General features: G+C 45.2%; 1 protein-coding gene across 4 annotated transcripts in view; it reads left to right on the plus strand.

The window, feature by feature from the left end:
- Positions 1-16,271, plus strand: part of TNRC18 (trinucleotide repeat containing 18) — a 76,758-nt gene that overhangs the window by 33,981 nt on the left and 26,506 nt on the right. For 3 of the 4 annotated variants that reach the window (XM_089477140.1, XM_089477139.1, XM_089477141.1), the window contains exons 4-13: positions 433-2,292; positions 6,526-6,628; positions 7,190-7,395; positions 9,172-9,318; positions 10,118-10,302; positions 11,017-11,443; positions 12,651-13,649; positions 14,448-14,620; positions 15,493-15,629; positions 16,053-16,181. In XM_089477140.1, coding sequence (XP_089333266.1) covers positions 433-2,292; positions 6,526-6,628; positions 7,190-7,395; positions 9,172-9,318; positions 10,118-10,302; positions 11,017-11,443; positions 12,651-13,649; positions 14,448-14,620; positions 15,493-15,629; positions 16,053-16,181 — 4,366 coding nt within the window. The remainder of the gene's footprint in view (positions 1-432; positions 2,293-6,525; positions 6,629-7,189; positions 7,396-9,171; positions 9,319-10,117; positions 10,303-11,016; positions 11,444-12,650; positions 13,650-14,447; positions 14,621-15,492; positions 15,630-16,052; positions 16,182-16,271) is intronic. The other variant, XM_089477142.1, reaches the window with a different exon arrangement.

The raw sequence follows: 16,271 nt of genomic DNA on the forward strand, positions 1-16,271 counted from the left end.
AGGCAGGGGTCATTTTCACCATGTTTATGACCCCTCTGACTATTTTAAGCCTAGGAGAGGCCTGTTTTTTAAAACAACAAGAAGTTCTGATCAAATAGCGCTCCCCCCAAAATCACGGGAAAAGTGCCTCCCATACCACTTTGATATTTGGGGAGGGTATTTTTTTTTCTGGCAGGGTTTCAATGTGCTGCACTTGGCCCTTTGCTTTTTTCAGTTCTTTTTGGGGAAAATAGTGCTTTATGTTTACTTGGCACTACGGAGGCCTGACCAATTAATGTTTTCTTTTTTACCAATTCTGATGGTTTCTTCTGTTTTTATTGTTTGCTTTTGTCAGCAGAAAAAAAATACACCCATAAATTTCCTTACAGTTCAGATGTGCCTTACTATGGATTAAACCACTTTCTCCCCTTCTTCCCTTCCTTCTTTTTGCAGATGGATTTTACCTCGCTGGCCATGCAGGACAGTCTGCTTTGCATCCCCAGGGCCCTCCTTCAAGAGTGGCAACCAATCACACACCGAACACCTTGTTTCGCGAAAAGGACCTTGGGCACTTACATAGGAACTCAAAGGAAAGCCCGAAAGACCCCTCTGTCAAGGAACGGGCATGCCGGAGCGACCTCTCTTTGCTTGGGGCCAAAAAGGAGAGCAAGCTGCGCGAGGAATCACGGCCCCACAGTGTGGTGGATCTCACCCAGGACACTAAACCCGACAGCGACAGGAAAGTGGGCTGCCCTGAGAAGGCCATCAAGGCCAGGGAGCGGTTGTCTCCATTCCTGGCTGAACATATACCAAACCGGGGCGCCCTTAGTGGAGAACCAAAGTCCAAGAATCCTCTGCAGACCTCTTCGCTCAGCAATTGCAACGGTGGAGGGGACCTCTTGGGAAAAGCGGTGAGTTCTGAGCAGGACCGCTGCACCAAGGAGCCCAACAGACATGATGAGAACATGAGGCCTTCTGCTCACGCACACTCTGACCAACTGAAAAGGGGAGACTCGACGCTGGGCTCAGTAGCTGCTTTGCACGTTGCCTGCAGTTGCCCCTCCCCAGCCCAGCCAGGGAAGTTGCCCCCTTCTTCTGCCTTCCCTCCCCAACCTATCCATTCCAACATGTACACCATCTTCCCCTTGACCAAGGAGCCCGGAAGGGAACACAAAGTTATTGCTCCCACGTTTGTGCCTTCTGTTGAGGCTTACGATGAAAGGAATGGCCCTATCCAGATTGCTTCCCAGGCCCGGGACAACTGCAAGGGGAAGGAGAAGGACATCCCCACTGCTGCCCGAGTGGGTGTCTTGCAGGCAGTGCCTGAAAGGTGCCTGGCTGACGCCTCTCGGAACGTTTCATCCCAAGATTTCCCTGTTCATGCAGAGGCAAAAAGAATGGAGGTTTTGAGGGAGAAAGGCTCTGTGATTCGGGCCAATGCCATGGCGCTGAAGAAGCAGGGGGCCTCGGAAAGCTTCTTGAACCAGCCAAGGCTCAGCTCACCAGAAAGCAGGGAGTTTCATGCCTCAAAAGATTTGCTCAAACTGGGCTCAGAGATGGAACACCGCTCCTGTGAGCGGGACCGGTTTCAAAGATCCGGCTGCAAGGAATCGGCGAAGATATATGGCACTTTGGATTCCTCTTCTTCATCTTCGTCTTCTTCCTCCACCACCACTTCCTCCTCCTCTTCCTCCTCCCGGCAGCATCTTGATCAGAGCCAACAACTGAAGCCTACTGAACAGAAGTGGAAACCTTTTGAAATGGGCAATTTTGCCACCACCCAGATGGCCGTCTTGGCCGCCCAGCACAACCATGCCAGCCGGGTGGAGGAGGAAGCCAAGAAAGTGTACCTTGATCCCAGCGGTTTGCAAAGGTCCTCAGTGGTGGGATCCCGGAGTGCCCCCGAGGGCCTCCATCCCACCTCTCATGGTGAAGGATCTGCCATGCAAAGTCTCATCAAGTACAGTGGCAGCTTTGCCAAGGAAACATCAGCTCGCCAAGGGAGTGGCAAGAAGAGCCCTTTTGGGGGTCTTGGCAACATGAAGCTCGACCCCAGCCAGCAGGGCTCATCCAAGATCCAGCAACTGCTGCCCCACCAAGCCAGCAAACAGCTGAAGAAAGAACCTGAGCGCCCCGAGAGTGCCAAATCATTTGGGCGCGAGAGCATTGGGTCTCAGGGAGAGGTGGAAGTCAGGCATCTACCTGTGGGCATTGCTGTGGCTGTGGCCCGGCAAAAGGACAACAGCGGTGGCACCAAGATGGGGCAAGGCCTAGTGGACCGTGACCGTTCTGTTTCCCTGAGCAACATCAAAGGTAGGCTTCTGGCACTGAGGGTGTCAGTGGGGTTTGGAAAGTATGGACCCATTATTGTTGGCATTCTGTGATCAAGACCCTGTGACAACAGTGGAGGGAGCATAGCTGGGTTAGCGCCATTGGATGTTGGCAGCCCATTGTGGAGCATCGTCTGTCCATGTTAGCTCCCTGCATGTTTTGGGACAGAGGTTGCCCCCTGTCTTCTAACGTGGAACCTTTTCTTCTTTTTTAACTCCAGAAGGTGTCAAGGATCTAACTGGGTGCTGTTGGTTTTTTTTTTTTTTTGCTTGCAAAGCATGTATTTTCCTGCTATGATATGGCATCTTCCCAACGTCCATCCTGCTCCTTGAGACCCTTGCACTAAAGACATAAAATACTGAACCTAAGTGGGTGGTTCCCCCCCCCCTGTAATTAAAGCAGGTCCTCTTTCACCTGCCAGGGTTGTCCTGCACAAATGTTTGAAAGTATGTGGACCTTGGAGGCTAGCAAAAACTCCAAAGTCAGTCTCTTGGGAGGTGGTGGAGGGAATGCGGGATCCAGTAGGACTTCTCTTGGCTGTGGATCAGGGTTTCAGTGGCCTACAATAGGCCTTTATGCTTCCTCACAAGAATAGAACAAAGGATGGGAAATAATGAGCTGTTTGAAACTTGCTATTGTAGTAACTTGCATAGAGATTTCAGCTCTGTGGTATGCAAAGTTTGCATAATCCATACATGGCATGTTATGGAGCATATGCTGTAGTCCTCCCATTTTATCCCCCCCCCCCCTCTTTTTGTCATTTGCATGATGTTTTTAAAGTCACATACACAATGGAGCCATTGGGCTGCATGAAATATTGGATAAAGATATCTACAAACATTCTGCTGCCTTGCTTATTTCTTTTTATTTTCAACTATCAGTAATTTCAACAACAAATTGGGCTCTGTGTGTGTGTGTGTGTGTGTGTGTGTGTGTATTTTATCCAACTTCTATATTCCTTCTCATGTTTAATATCATGTTTAAGGCTGGAACAGGGAGTCCCCATCTGTAAGTGAGCCTAAATAGCCTAAAAGCATCAGATCCCATCTGATCATGGAAGTTAAGCTGGGCCAGCTCTGCTTAGTGCTTGGCTGGGAGACCACTGAGGAATACCAGATGCTGTCTTCACAGGAAAGAAGTGGCAGAACCACCTCCGAGTACTTCTTGCCTAAGAAAAACCTATAAAATCCATGGGGTCGCCATAGGCAACTGGATGGCACATATACCCATACACATCTCCCTTTCCGAACCCTCAGTCTAACACCTCTTTATCTGAATGCTGCTGCATTTCATTTTTATAGGATATTAATAACCACAGGTAGCTTCTTCCCAACTGAATGCAGATTTGAATTACTTGTTTCCTTCAGGATAGAAACCAAGGCTGCACTGATGCAGATTTTCACCTGAAGAGTCCTTGTTGCAATAATTGGCTTGGCCATGGGGTGTCACACTTGTATTACCAAAAAAGTACAAGAAAATGTTAAAAGTACTATACATTGAATTGTGGAATCTCATCACTTCCCAAGGCAGCCTATTAAACACTGTTAAACAGATTTTATCATTTGGAAGCATTTTTTGGATGTTTAGCTGGAACAGTGCACAAGAGAGAGGGAAAGAGGGCATGCCAGTGCACTGATAGTGAAGGTGGAAGAAAGAAGATGCCAGCCACTGCTGATGGTGAAACGTCAGGAATAAACTCTTCTAGAACATGGCCTCATAGCCTGAAAAACCCACAAAAAAACTATGGATGCCAGCAGTGAAAGCCTTCGACTTCACAAAGAAGGAAGGCTTTTTAAGCACAGTGGACCTTCCACATTTGCTGGGGTTAGGGACACAGGACCCCCGTGAGAGTGGGAAAACTGCAGACAAAGAACAACTCTAGGAATCTCTTGGTCCTCCAGGGCAATTCTCTGGTCAAGTTCAAGTTGACCATGAAATTGCACTGGAGGACTTACAGATGCCCAGGGAAGTATTCTCTCAAGGCAACTGTAGGTCCTCCAGTGTGCCTTTTGGCAGAAGTTGACAACAGAGTCACACTGGAGGACCTAGAGATTCCTAGAGAGAACATATTTAATCAAATCTGTGAATAATCAGATCTGAAGCAAATGTCAAAGCAGCAAATGTGGAGGGCCAACTGTACAGCAGTCACTCCTGACTCTTTAAGAACAAGATGCAGGGAGAAACTCTGGAGTAGGGAAAAGTGCACTTGTCGCCAGCTCACAAAACCACGCACTGTCCCGTGCACCTTGGGAAGCACAGTCCAACCTGGCCATATCCCCAACCATCCTGCCATCTTCCACCTACTTTGCCCATATTCATCCCTGGTATGGAGTAGTGGTGGCAGGCTGGCAAAGTGTGTGAGGGTGTGTGTGCAGGAAAGACATGTCCAGCTTGCCCTCCCTGAGAGAGTTGTACAGATGTGTTAATTTTGCCGGCGAGAGGTCTCTTCCCACCCGCCCATCTCTACCCTTTCTTTGAGACTTGGCTATCTCTCAATACGTCTGCCACAGACACTTAGTTCAGCCTTTTTTTTGTTTCAGGGCCTCCATTTCTCTCTCCGCTGGCAACCACTGACTACTCCGCCTCATTCTCAGTTCCCACAGCCTAGGCCCTCTTGTCCTTTGCTTTGGCTGGAGCCAAGAGACTGGTCTGGTAGCCAAAAATTGCCCCCCTCCCTCCATCCCGGCTGTTCTGCCCACCCCACCCTCCGGCTGGGTTAAATGTAATTTACTGAGCAGAACTGAAAAGCCTGCAAACAAGGCACCCGGGTCCGTTGCTAAGCAATGGAATTGGCTTTCATAAGGGAAACAAGGCTCCCATTTTTCCCTTTCCCCCCTTCCTTTCACCTCACCCTCCAACCCCATTCCCCAGCCTTGTCTGTGCCAAGAGACGTTTTACTAATAACATTGGTTTGCTTGCGCCGAGTGGAGGGTGCTTGAATGTTTAAAACCTTTTAAGAAAGAGAAAAGCAAGGGCTTTACTTGGCTAATCTTGTAGTATTTGGCAAGTAAACCCTACACATATTTAATGCGGGGGCATCGGTCGCCAAGGAAACAGCCCTAAGATTTCTTCCCCCACACTTTTTTTTACTCAGCGCATAACGGATTGAATTTTCTGTGCGCTTCGTGCGTCATGTCAGTGCATTTATAAAGACAAGACTGGCCATTGAATTGGGAGAGACAATTGCCAGTTTGTAAATTTTGGCAGTGATGGGGGCGGGGGGGAGGCAGATTGTCCTTATGTAGTTACTGGGCAACAGTTTTGTGCAAGCTAGGCAAAGATGATTTTGCTTGGGTATTATTATTATTATTATTATTGGGGATTCATGATGAACTATAACGAACAAACTGAAATAATGAAGTTGCTTGTGGGTGTGTTTTAAAGCTTCCAAAATGGAGGTTGAAACCAAGTCTAACCACTGGAGAGGCATTTGATTGAATAAATATTACATTTTCTATGGAGAGAAGTAATGGAGTAGGGGGAGGAGGTAACCCACTGGAGGCTATCTGTTGGGCTTAGGGTTGCCAGAGTGAAAGCTCTTCTGTTGTGTTGTGTTTTGTGCCTTCAAGTCGTTTCCGATTTATGACAAACTTATCATGGGGTTTTCTTGGCAAGCTTTGTTTGGAGGCGGTTTGCCATTGCCTTCCTCTGAGGCTGAGAGCGTGTGACTTGCCAAGGTCATCATGTGGGTTTCATGGCTGAGCTGGGAATCGAACCCTGGTCTCCAGAGTTGCAGTCCACTATGCCACGCTCTACATACCCTTTGAAAGGACAAGAGTCTCCTCTGATTTTCATTTTGGCAACCCTAGTTGGTCTGGGTTATGGTCTCTATGATATTCAGTTGAAGTCGCCCATTTATGACCATGCTGCTATATTGCATGATGAAGCTTCTATATTATTTTGGAACTTTTGGTAACATTGTGGGATGAAGTTATGTTTTTCTAGTGTATCTTTAACCAGAACACACCATACACCTTCTTTTCTCTCTCCTTTTTTGCTTTCTAAAAGTTTAAAAAATAACTCTGGGTGAGACATTTGGGCTTATTTGTTGCTTCACCTCTGGTCCCTGTTGCCCCTAGTTTATGAAGAGGAATCCTGGGAATGGTCACTCTCTAGAGTCAGGATTACACTAGAAGCGTCAGAGAATGATATCCATCCATATTTACAAGGAGTTGGTCTACCTCTTATGACCATTATATTTTCTTTGTCCTCTAGGACATGGGCGTTCAGATGAGGATTGTGGGGATGATCGACCACGCCATCGAGACAGCCACCTCCTGGCAAGTCGCCTGGAACGGGACCAGGAAAAGCTCCTGAGGTGAGGCTTCTGATGTGGACTTTTTACCTGCTGACCATAAAGACTCCTAAAGCAGCTTACCTGAGATAGATTGTGAATAAATCCATCTTCAACTGTACGCTTGCAGTCTAAAAGACATGATGGAAAAGGAGAAAGTGGCAGGAATGGAAGAGGAAATAAAGCAGATACAACAATCTATTCTAAATATTAATTGGTATATAATGATCAGTTGGAATGGAAAAAGTTCAGGGAGAAAAGGAATTTGCTGAAGCTGTTGTCTCATGAAGGTCTAGGAATGGCCCTGCTTCTTAGCTGTCTGTGCTACAACAATGGGATAGTTTTCTCCCCTTGATGGGGAAATAAGACTGTAACTCAGTATTAAAAAATCAGGTGCCATCTGTTACTTTTGACTTTTCAGTTTTTGAAGCATGATTTTCAGGTATTTTTAATCAGGCATTTTAGTCCTAATTAACATACACTGTATGTCTTTAAATCCTGCTCCGTCTCAGGCCCAGAATATAAACCAGTCAATGGCTTCTGGCTCTTGGCTCCTCATCTTTTTCCCTTCTCTGTTCCCTGTAGAGAAAGTAAAGAACTGGCAGACTTTGCTCGGATACATCCCACTGGCTGTGCTACAAATGGCTTGAACTCCAACCTCATGGTGACGGGAGGCCCACCCCTGACTGGCTCAGGGCGATGGTCGGCTGACCCAGCGTCCCATCTGGCAACTCACCCTTGGTTACCCAGGACTGGCAGTTCTTCCGTTTGGTTAGCAGGTCATCCCTACGGTGAGTTTTCAGCAAGGAATATAAGGTTAGGATATCTGGCAGGATATTAGGACTTTCTCCCGGTCCGGGAGAAAGGCAACATATACATTAATTAATCAGATAGATGAAAATAAATAAATTAGTGGCACCAATTCCTTGCCGGCAGTATCTAAAGATAATGTGGCATCAAATTAGAGGATCGGCAAAGAGGAAATGGACAGGAAGACCAGTGCTGAATGAGATGAGGTTTTAACAACTATTGACATCTAGCTCATACATCTCAGAGTATCTGTTTTTTCTTCCCAAGTTGGAATTGTAAGACTTTTGAGACCAGCCGTAGATCAGATAGCAGATCTTTTTTGCCATCTGCACATGCAACTCTGCTGTTGAATTTCTTATGTTGGGAGTTTGTGAGACAGGAAGAAATACTCTGAAGTGCACCAGTTGTATGCTATGAAAACTCATCTCACTCAGCATTGGACTATCTGTCCTTTTTTTCTTTCCAAAGGTAAGGTGTCCTGGTCAAAGACTATCTGTGGCTATTACTGGCCATCAAGCACATTCTGTGACTACCTCTCCCAAATTTACAGATTAGCAGCCATCACAGAAAGTTTACAGACTCATTTACACTTCATATTTTGCCTAAAAAAAAGGAAACTGGGTTACTAATATTCATGGCATACGGCGGAAAAGCCCTCGAAATATATTTATAGTAGGTTGAAATAATACCTTGTCTATGACTAAACTTGTCAATAGAATTACTGGCAGACTTACTAGTGAGTGGGCTTAACAAAACAAATCAGACCTAGCCTGCTCTGTACTTTGTGTTGTGTATGACTACCCCAGATGTGAAAGCACATAGGCAATTGTATACCACATCTTAGAAATGTGGAGGGTAAGATGAGGTTACCAAGTGTCAAGCTTGTGGGAAATAGGAAGCCTTCCTTCATTTCCACCCTTTTTTTCATTTCATGCTTCCCTGCCCCTTGTAAGTGTCTTCTGCTCTATGTTCCTTACACCTTGGTCTCACAGTCCTTACTTTCTCACTATTAAAAACATCCTCCAACCTTAAACTAGTTTGTCAAGCTGGAAAAAGATATGGAGGTGATTGGAACAACTCGGTTCAGTTTTCTTATCTGAGTTATGTTTTCAAAAGTACACAGTTTGGGGTTGTATATAACTATTTACCCACCTGGTTTGCCTGGGCTGCCTCCTGGTGACTAGGTAGAGAAACAGAATAAAAGATGCTTGGCTGTTTTGCCTTTCTCCTTTTAGGCTCTAGGTCAATAGCAAAACAATCTTATGTATGCCTACTTGAATATACATTTCAGTGTTTTTGATGGGACCGCCTCTTAAGTAAATATGTGTAGAAATGCAGCTTAATAAAAACAACTCATATAATCCTGTTAATCTTTCTGAAGGTGTTTAGGACTGGGTCTTGAATCCAAGAGGCACCCACTTCACCATGTGGAGCTTGCATTGATAAACCATGTCAGATAATGTTGGATTAATTGACCATAGTAGGCAGCGTGGTGTAATGGTTTGAGTGTTGGACTAGGACTCTGGGAGACCAGGGTTTGAATCCATGCTCAGCCATGGAAATGCACTGGGTGGCCTTGGGCAAACCATGCACTTTCAGCCTCAGAGGAAAGCAATGGCAACAACAAATCTTGCCAGGAAAACCCTGTGGTAGGATCGCATAAAACATCAACACAGACAATGACAAAACAAAAACAAAAACAAAAAAAAAACACAAACAGATCTAGGTTTCTGTGCTGATGTATATTCTCCTCCTAGGACTTGGCCACCCTTCCTTGCACCAAGGCATGGCTCCTGGTTTCCCGCCTACCATGGGGGCAGCACTGTCTTCTGCATACCAGTTTGCCAGGGATCCTCAGTCCGGCCAGCTTGTTGTGATCCCCAGTGAGCATCTGCCACACTTTGGTGAGTAGCTAAGTAAAAGAGGCAAGGAGTGGGTCTTAATAATGTTTTCCAGGCTGTGTGACATTTCCAGAGGCCAGATCTATCTGTGTCCCTGTTTCTCAAGAATCAGAGATTTCCAAGGAAATGTGTGAAATCTACACTGCCTCCGTACACATGAACACATCACTTTTTCGTTATGGTGACTTTTCCTCTGGATGTGTATATTTTGTTTAAATTAGAGGCGAACACAGTGTAACCCTCCAGATGTACTGCAGTTGCCATCAACCCTAGCAAGAATAGTTGGGGAGTACTGGGAGCTGTAGTCCAACACTGTCTGGAAGTCTGTGCTTTGTCCACCTCTTATTTAAATGCATTATGAAAATTAATAAGCAGCTTGAATCATGGATAAAGAGGTAACTCCTTAAAGTAACTAAACCTGTTATCCTCTTTCCAGATTTAACTGAACAATGTCTTCATTCCCATAGGTTTCTTAAAGCACTACCTGATGGGGCTGGCATGGAAAGTAAGGGCCAGCATCTTATCTTGCCGTAACTGCATCTCTGTTTACCTTCACATTTAAGGCCTCCATGCAGAGTATACGAAACTCAACCCAAGAACAATGAAGCCATGAAACAGTTAAAACAGGGGTTTTAAAGTAGGTTAAGCATATAACGAAAGCGTATGGACTGATGAGAAGGCCAAAAGCTCCTCACCAGTCTTCCACAAACACAACTTGCTAAAGGTGTACATCCAGTGCTATGTTGCTTCAGTAGCAATATTATTATGACTCATGATCTGTTTGTTTCTTAATTAATTACAGCGGAGCTGATGGATCGTGCGCCACCTCTCTGGCCTGCTGTGTACCCCCCTACAAGGAACTCTCTCCAGCATGCACACCAGCTCCAGCTCTTGTCTCACCAGCAGCTAATCCGTCAGCATGAGCTGTACATCCTCCAGCAGCAGGCAGCGCATGCCATGGAGTTGCACAGGAGTGCGCAGTTGGTGGTAGGTTCGAAAGACCTCAGTGAGCCCATCAATTATTGCCCTGACTATAAAAGTCTCAGCATTTTCTTAACTACGGCAATAATATTCCAAAACCTAGATTCATGTACATAGTCTTTCTGAAATTATATCACTTCATAACTTTAATCTGGAAGGTGTCGATAGATTCCAGACTCGCTTGTCGAATACTGTCTTTCCTCTTACTGTGATATACCCAGGTTCTGTTTAGTCAAAGTCACATAGGCTCTTTCCAAATGACACAGCTGCAGCTAATAAATATTGAATTTAATGTTGAATTTTAAATGTGTTCTTGAATATTACCAAGGGGGGAAAAGGGATTCAGAGAAAATTGGGAAACCTTAATCCATTGTGTTGGAACTCTTGCTGGAGATATATTCTGGATACTCTCAAAATTGGTGAGGGGTGGGAGAATCAAAGGACCCAAATATTTTTAAATATATTTTTCATTTATATAGAAATTGATATCCATGACAAATTCTGACAGCTAGTTTAACATTGTGCTTTTGTATAAGAACAAAACCGAGTATGTGCAAATAAGGAACCGTAACTAAATTATTGTCAGCCCAATCTGTAACATGCGTACTCAGAAGTAAGCTCTTTTGCATACAGTGGAGCTTAGTGTTCCCATTGTTATAAGTGTACAGATCTATGGCCCCTAATGTATTTTAAGTTTTAATTTCCACCTTTTCTTGACAGGAGAGGCTAAAAGCTAGTGAACAGCGAGTGGAGATGGAAGAGAAAATGTCCAAACGGAACCTAGACAACACCAAGGCTGGCCTCGCCACCTCCAGTGCAGGGCTCTTGCACCGAAAGCCTCCCATTTTGTCCCCCAGCACATCTACATCCTACAGCAAGGCTGTGAGTCCACCTCTCCTGTCTCCCAGGGCCTCTCCTGTATCTGTACTCAAAGCTGAGGTTATCCAAAAGATGGAGGAACCACCTACGCAGCCGGCCTATTCCTATCCCGCTACTCCCATCTCCCACCCTTCCAGCCCACCCCCTGCTTCTCCACCTCCTGCCCCTGCCATGCCTCCAAAAGAAGAGGAAGAACCAGAAAGTGTGGAGAAGAAAGAACTGGAACTGGAGAAGGAGGCCTCCAGTCCATACCAGGCTTTGTTCCCAGGTAAGAGAGCTGTCCAGTGGTGGAGCACCCTTGTGCATTCCCCCTTCCTTTTGTTTCCTTTTTCTTTCCTGCTTCCTTCCTGCTTTCTCTCCTGCCTCCCAACCTCCCACCAAAAGCAGCAATGCTCCCACCTTCTACTGAAGGCTTAAGGACTAAATCTCAGCATGTCTGGGTTTCTGTGTAATGCAGAGCTGAGGTCTTTTCCAGTTGGGTGGTTCTGCTGTGCTACATTAGGGATGTAAATCTTTGCACATGCCAGAGCAAATAATTCCAGCCATGTTCTCTCCGCTCTGCGAGAATATAAACATTGCTGCACAACTCTAAAGCAATATTCTTATTTCAGGATTTTGTTCAGGAGAATGTATTGCCATAAAAAACACATGGTTTTCTTCTCAGTGCAGAACACATTTTGAGGAGCACTAGTTGTGTATCTTGTGCAAAATACACTGATTCCTGCATTAATTTTTTAATATACAAAAATACATACAAACTACAGATTTTTTTTTAGCTTCAGGAATCTGTTTATGCAAAGTGCATGACTTGTAGGCAGCTTGCCTAAAAATTACACAGTTGTGAAAACATCTGGATTCCTGTGTAGAAAAGCCATATTTTTGCTCAGAAATCAATGTATTTTGCACAGGTTTTCTGTCTCCAAACGTGTTTTCTGTACATGTATATTTTTGCACAAATGCATTTCTCCCCAAAATAACTCTCCAATTATGAAGACTTTAATGGTTGGATATTTTCTTTATATTTCTATGCAGCAAGTTAAACGTTTTACAGTTTAGAAAATAGTTTGTCAGATCTGCATTAAAATATTGTCCCTTAGCCCTCATTTTCTGCATTTATCTAAAAGGATTTTGCCCTCTCAGTCATCTTTTTCAACACCTGTGGAATAAATGCTGTCAAACTAATAGAAAATAATGACCATGCAGCGTATGGATAATGGAAGTTGTAGTCCAACACATCTCAGGATACTTGTTGTGGGAGGCGGCCCTTGACTTTTAATTGTTGATTGATTAATAAGTAATACTTATTAGCTATGATTTTTATTAAATGGATGCTGCTTTCTGTACCCAGTGCTAGTTTCTTGTCTACTGCAATTGGGGAAACAGTTTGGTGGCCATTCAGAGACCTTCTCTAAGGGAAAATGGAACTCCTCCTTTTCAGCTTCTATTAATCACATCAGCCACTCTTTCCCTTGTAGAACTTCCATCGGGATATCCATTCCAGTCTCTCCCAGCATCCTTCAGGAGACACTACCCATACCTCCTCCAGCCAACTGCTGCCTCTGATGCAGATGGCCTGGCTCCCGATGTCCCTCTGCCCACCGGAGAACCTGAGCAGTTGGCCCTTTCTCCAGAGGCCAAACCCATCCATCCCTCCCCATCCAAAATCATTAAACCCATCCAGACCATGGAGGAAGAGGAGTCTTTGGAAGAGCGGGTGAAGACTGAGGTGGAGATGGATGAAAACCAGGAAAATGGCATCTGCGAGCCAGAGATGGAGGCCCTGAACATGGCAGACTCTGTTGTTCTCCCAGTCCAGGAAGTGAGCAGTTGCACCCTTCTGTTGCATCACACTAAACCCCTGCAGTGTGAGGAAGATCATGAGGAAGAAGAGGTTGAGGAGGAGGAGGAGGAAGAAGGAGAAGAGGTAACTCTCCAGGAGTGCAAGCCGACATATCAAGCAATGGCCTGCTCTGTGGAAATGGAGTCCCAAGCGGAAGATGCCAGTGACACTGAATCTTGTCCTGCCCACATTGACTATGATGGGACTTTGTTACGCAGGGACATGGAGCAACCTGTGGTGGACCTTATTCCTCAGCCAGAGAGCCCTTGTGTGGCTGCAGAAATGCCTCACATCAGCTCTCCTCAGACAAGGAGAGAATTCCCTAGCACGCTCCAGGAAGAGGAGGAGCCGATGTTGGAAATGCCCTGTTACGGGAACGAGGATGCCTCCTGCCAAGTCCCACACCTGGACATCAAACCAGATGACCCTTTGGCTGGCATGAATGTCTTGGCGGCGGCGGCCGAATTGCCTCAGGCCTGTCCCTTGCTGCCGAGCGATGGCATCACGCAGGAGGCAGTGGTCAACCTGGAAGTGTCTTCCAGTCTGTCACCAGAGCACACATTCCTGCAGGGGATCACCTTGTTGAGCGAAATTGCAGAGCTGGAGCTGGAGAAGAGGAGGCAGGAAACTCAAGGTGATTTAGAGACTTGACGGCTATCTTCGCACCTAGGGTGGGGAGGGAGCTCTACATTGGGACCCACTTCTCCATTGGCATGCATTGTGTTGGGCTGCAAAAGCCTTGTCTGATCACTAGAAAAGCTTAGTATTAATTTCATTTATATACAAGGTACCAATGAACAGAGGTACCATTTCCATTTCCATTTCTGAGATGGAGGAAATTGTCACCTTATGAGACTTGCCTTGCTGGATCAGGCCAAAGTCTCATCTAGTCCAACGTTTTCTCTGAAAACTGAGGAAGATAGTAGTAGGAAGTGATAATAAGAGTAATGAAGTCAGTGGACAGGACATGTGTATGATGGAGAGTATGGACTGGTCAATCTGGTTTTTCTTAATCTCACACAGTTTCTCCTCTTCATCTTTTTCTGCACTCTAATTTCCACTATCCACTTTAACTTTTGATTCACGACAAACCCTAATCTGACTTTATATCAATTGAGATTCGACCAAAAATATAAACCACAGTTTGTTTGGAAATTGTTTGAAATCAGTTTCTAGTTAGTTCAAACCATGCATTTTCTGGTTTGGATGTAAAAACAGAATACAGTTTGTCACAAATCATGGAGAGTGAGGGGATATGAACATGTAAGCCAAGGAGGGAAGATGAGGCTTCACCACCCAATTGTGGTTACTACAGTCCAACCCAGCCACTGTGTGTGTTGTGCACAGGTGTCTTAAACATTTCCTTTTACACCTATCTGAGGATTATCCATCCTTCTTGAAATAATGGAAGCTTGCACTATCTTTTAAGCAGGACTGGAAAATTTCCCCATTCGCCCAACCCTGGAGAGTCTGTTAGCTGCCAGTACCCAAATGCTGATGGAAGTCCTTTCAACACCCTTTATGGACAGCCTGAAGAACATCCGTCTTCCTCGAGAATTGAATCCCAACAAAAAGTATAGCTGGATGCAAAAGAAAGATGAACCAGTGAGTAGTTAGTGAAGGGGAACAGATTCTGAGGGATTCATGTACAGTTTCAGGGAGGACACTGAAAGGCATCAGATCCCATCTGATTTTGGAAGGTGAGCAGGCTAGTACTTGGATGGGAAACTGCCAATGAATAGCAGGTGCAGCTGGACTCTGGTCTTAAATAGTTTTAGCAGATGGGTAGCTGGGTTTGTTAGACAGGAGTATATATTTGTGCAGTTCAAAAAGTATGTATGCATTCATTTCTTGCTTTAGCTGAGGCTCGTACTCATCCTACTGAATACAGCCCTAGATACTTGTCTCCAAGTCCTGCTTTGATAGCACCACTTTTCTTTGACCTCAGGTCCTTCATTTGGTCCTGGGTTGGGTCTGAAGGTACACGATGCTGAAAAGTTAGGAAGCCCTGGTTCTGATTGGGGTATTGATGGGAACCAGACATAAGCATCCCTGAGCTCCATAGAGGAAAGATGGGATTTAATTATGAAAAGTAAAACTCATGATGCCCAAGATAAAACCTGGGAACTAATACTTGCAGAACAGGTGCTCTTATGCTAGGCCCTGACCTGGTCTCCCATTCATAAGTTCATATTGGGGATGCTATTCTTTGTCATTATATATCATTTAGGGCTTTTAAAAGTTAACACCAGTGCTTTTAAATTGAGCACAGAAACAAAATGTGGACCATTGTATCTAGTGTAGGCTTGGTGTAATATATACTGATTATTTTGTTCTTGTTAGTGATTCAGTTTTGAACCACACTTTGAGTTTAATGGTGAGCTATTGACTACGACATGAGCTGTACTATGAGTTGCGCTATCACCTTCTCTTTCCCCTGAATCCACTCTAAATTCATGTTGGCTTTCTGCTTTCAGATGTACTCCATAAAATCAGGTGTTGAGAACATGGATGCAATGGAGCTTGATTACAGGATGAGGTTGGCTGAGCTGCAGAGGAGGTACAAGGAAAAGCAGAGAGAGTTGGTGAAGCTGCAGCGACGGAGAGACTCTGAGTAAGTGACTTGGAGACTTTCTGGTAACTTCTGGCCGCCACTGTCGTCTTTAGACTCACACCTTTGGGGCCTTCCTTGTCCCTTTCTCAGTTCATCAGTGTTCTTGAATCAAGCTTGGCAGAAAGGTTATGAATAGAGTTGGCAATTCGGTGGCTCATAAAACGTGACCTGTGCTAGCCATGTTTTGGTTTTGTAGGCACTCCATTAGCAGTGGCCTTCCTGGAGGATTTGGATTTGAGTAGGTCAGTTGAGTGTTTTGTTGATGGGTCAGGGCTCTTTTGAGTTATTTTTCGTTTCGTCTAATTTCTTTTAAATTGCTTCTATTTCCCCCCTCCCCACTACTTTTCCTTCCCCTTTTTGTTTTTGTAAAATTACGTTCTAGTTGCTTTTGGTTAACAGTCAAGCGTTATGGTTTTTTCAAAGGGAAAAGCATGACGAGAAAAGTAGAAGCTTGGCAAGACGAGGCCCAGGAAGGCCCAGGAAGAGGAAGCATGGATCGAGTGCTCTGTCGCCTCCTAAGGAGAGAGGGAAGAGTGACTGCAGGAGTGGAAAGTAAGAGTTGGACTGTGGGGTGAAGAAGGGCACAGCAGGGGTTCGGCCCTGGATGGGTTACATGCACATGCACATGCCCACACACATTCT

Source organism: Sceloporus occidentalis, unplaced genomic scaffold (genome assembly GCF_023333645.1).
Source record: "Sceloporus occidentalis isolate IW3139 unplaced genomic scaffold, rSceOcc1.0.p SCAF_10, whole genome shotgun sequence".
Taxonomy (NCBI): domain Eukaryota; kingdom Metazoa; phylum Chordata; class Lepidosauria; order Squamata; family Phrynosomatidae; genus Sceloporus; species Sceloporus occidentalis.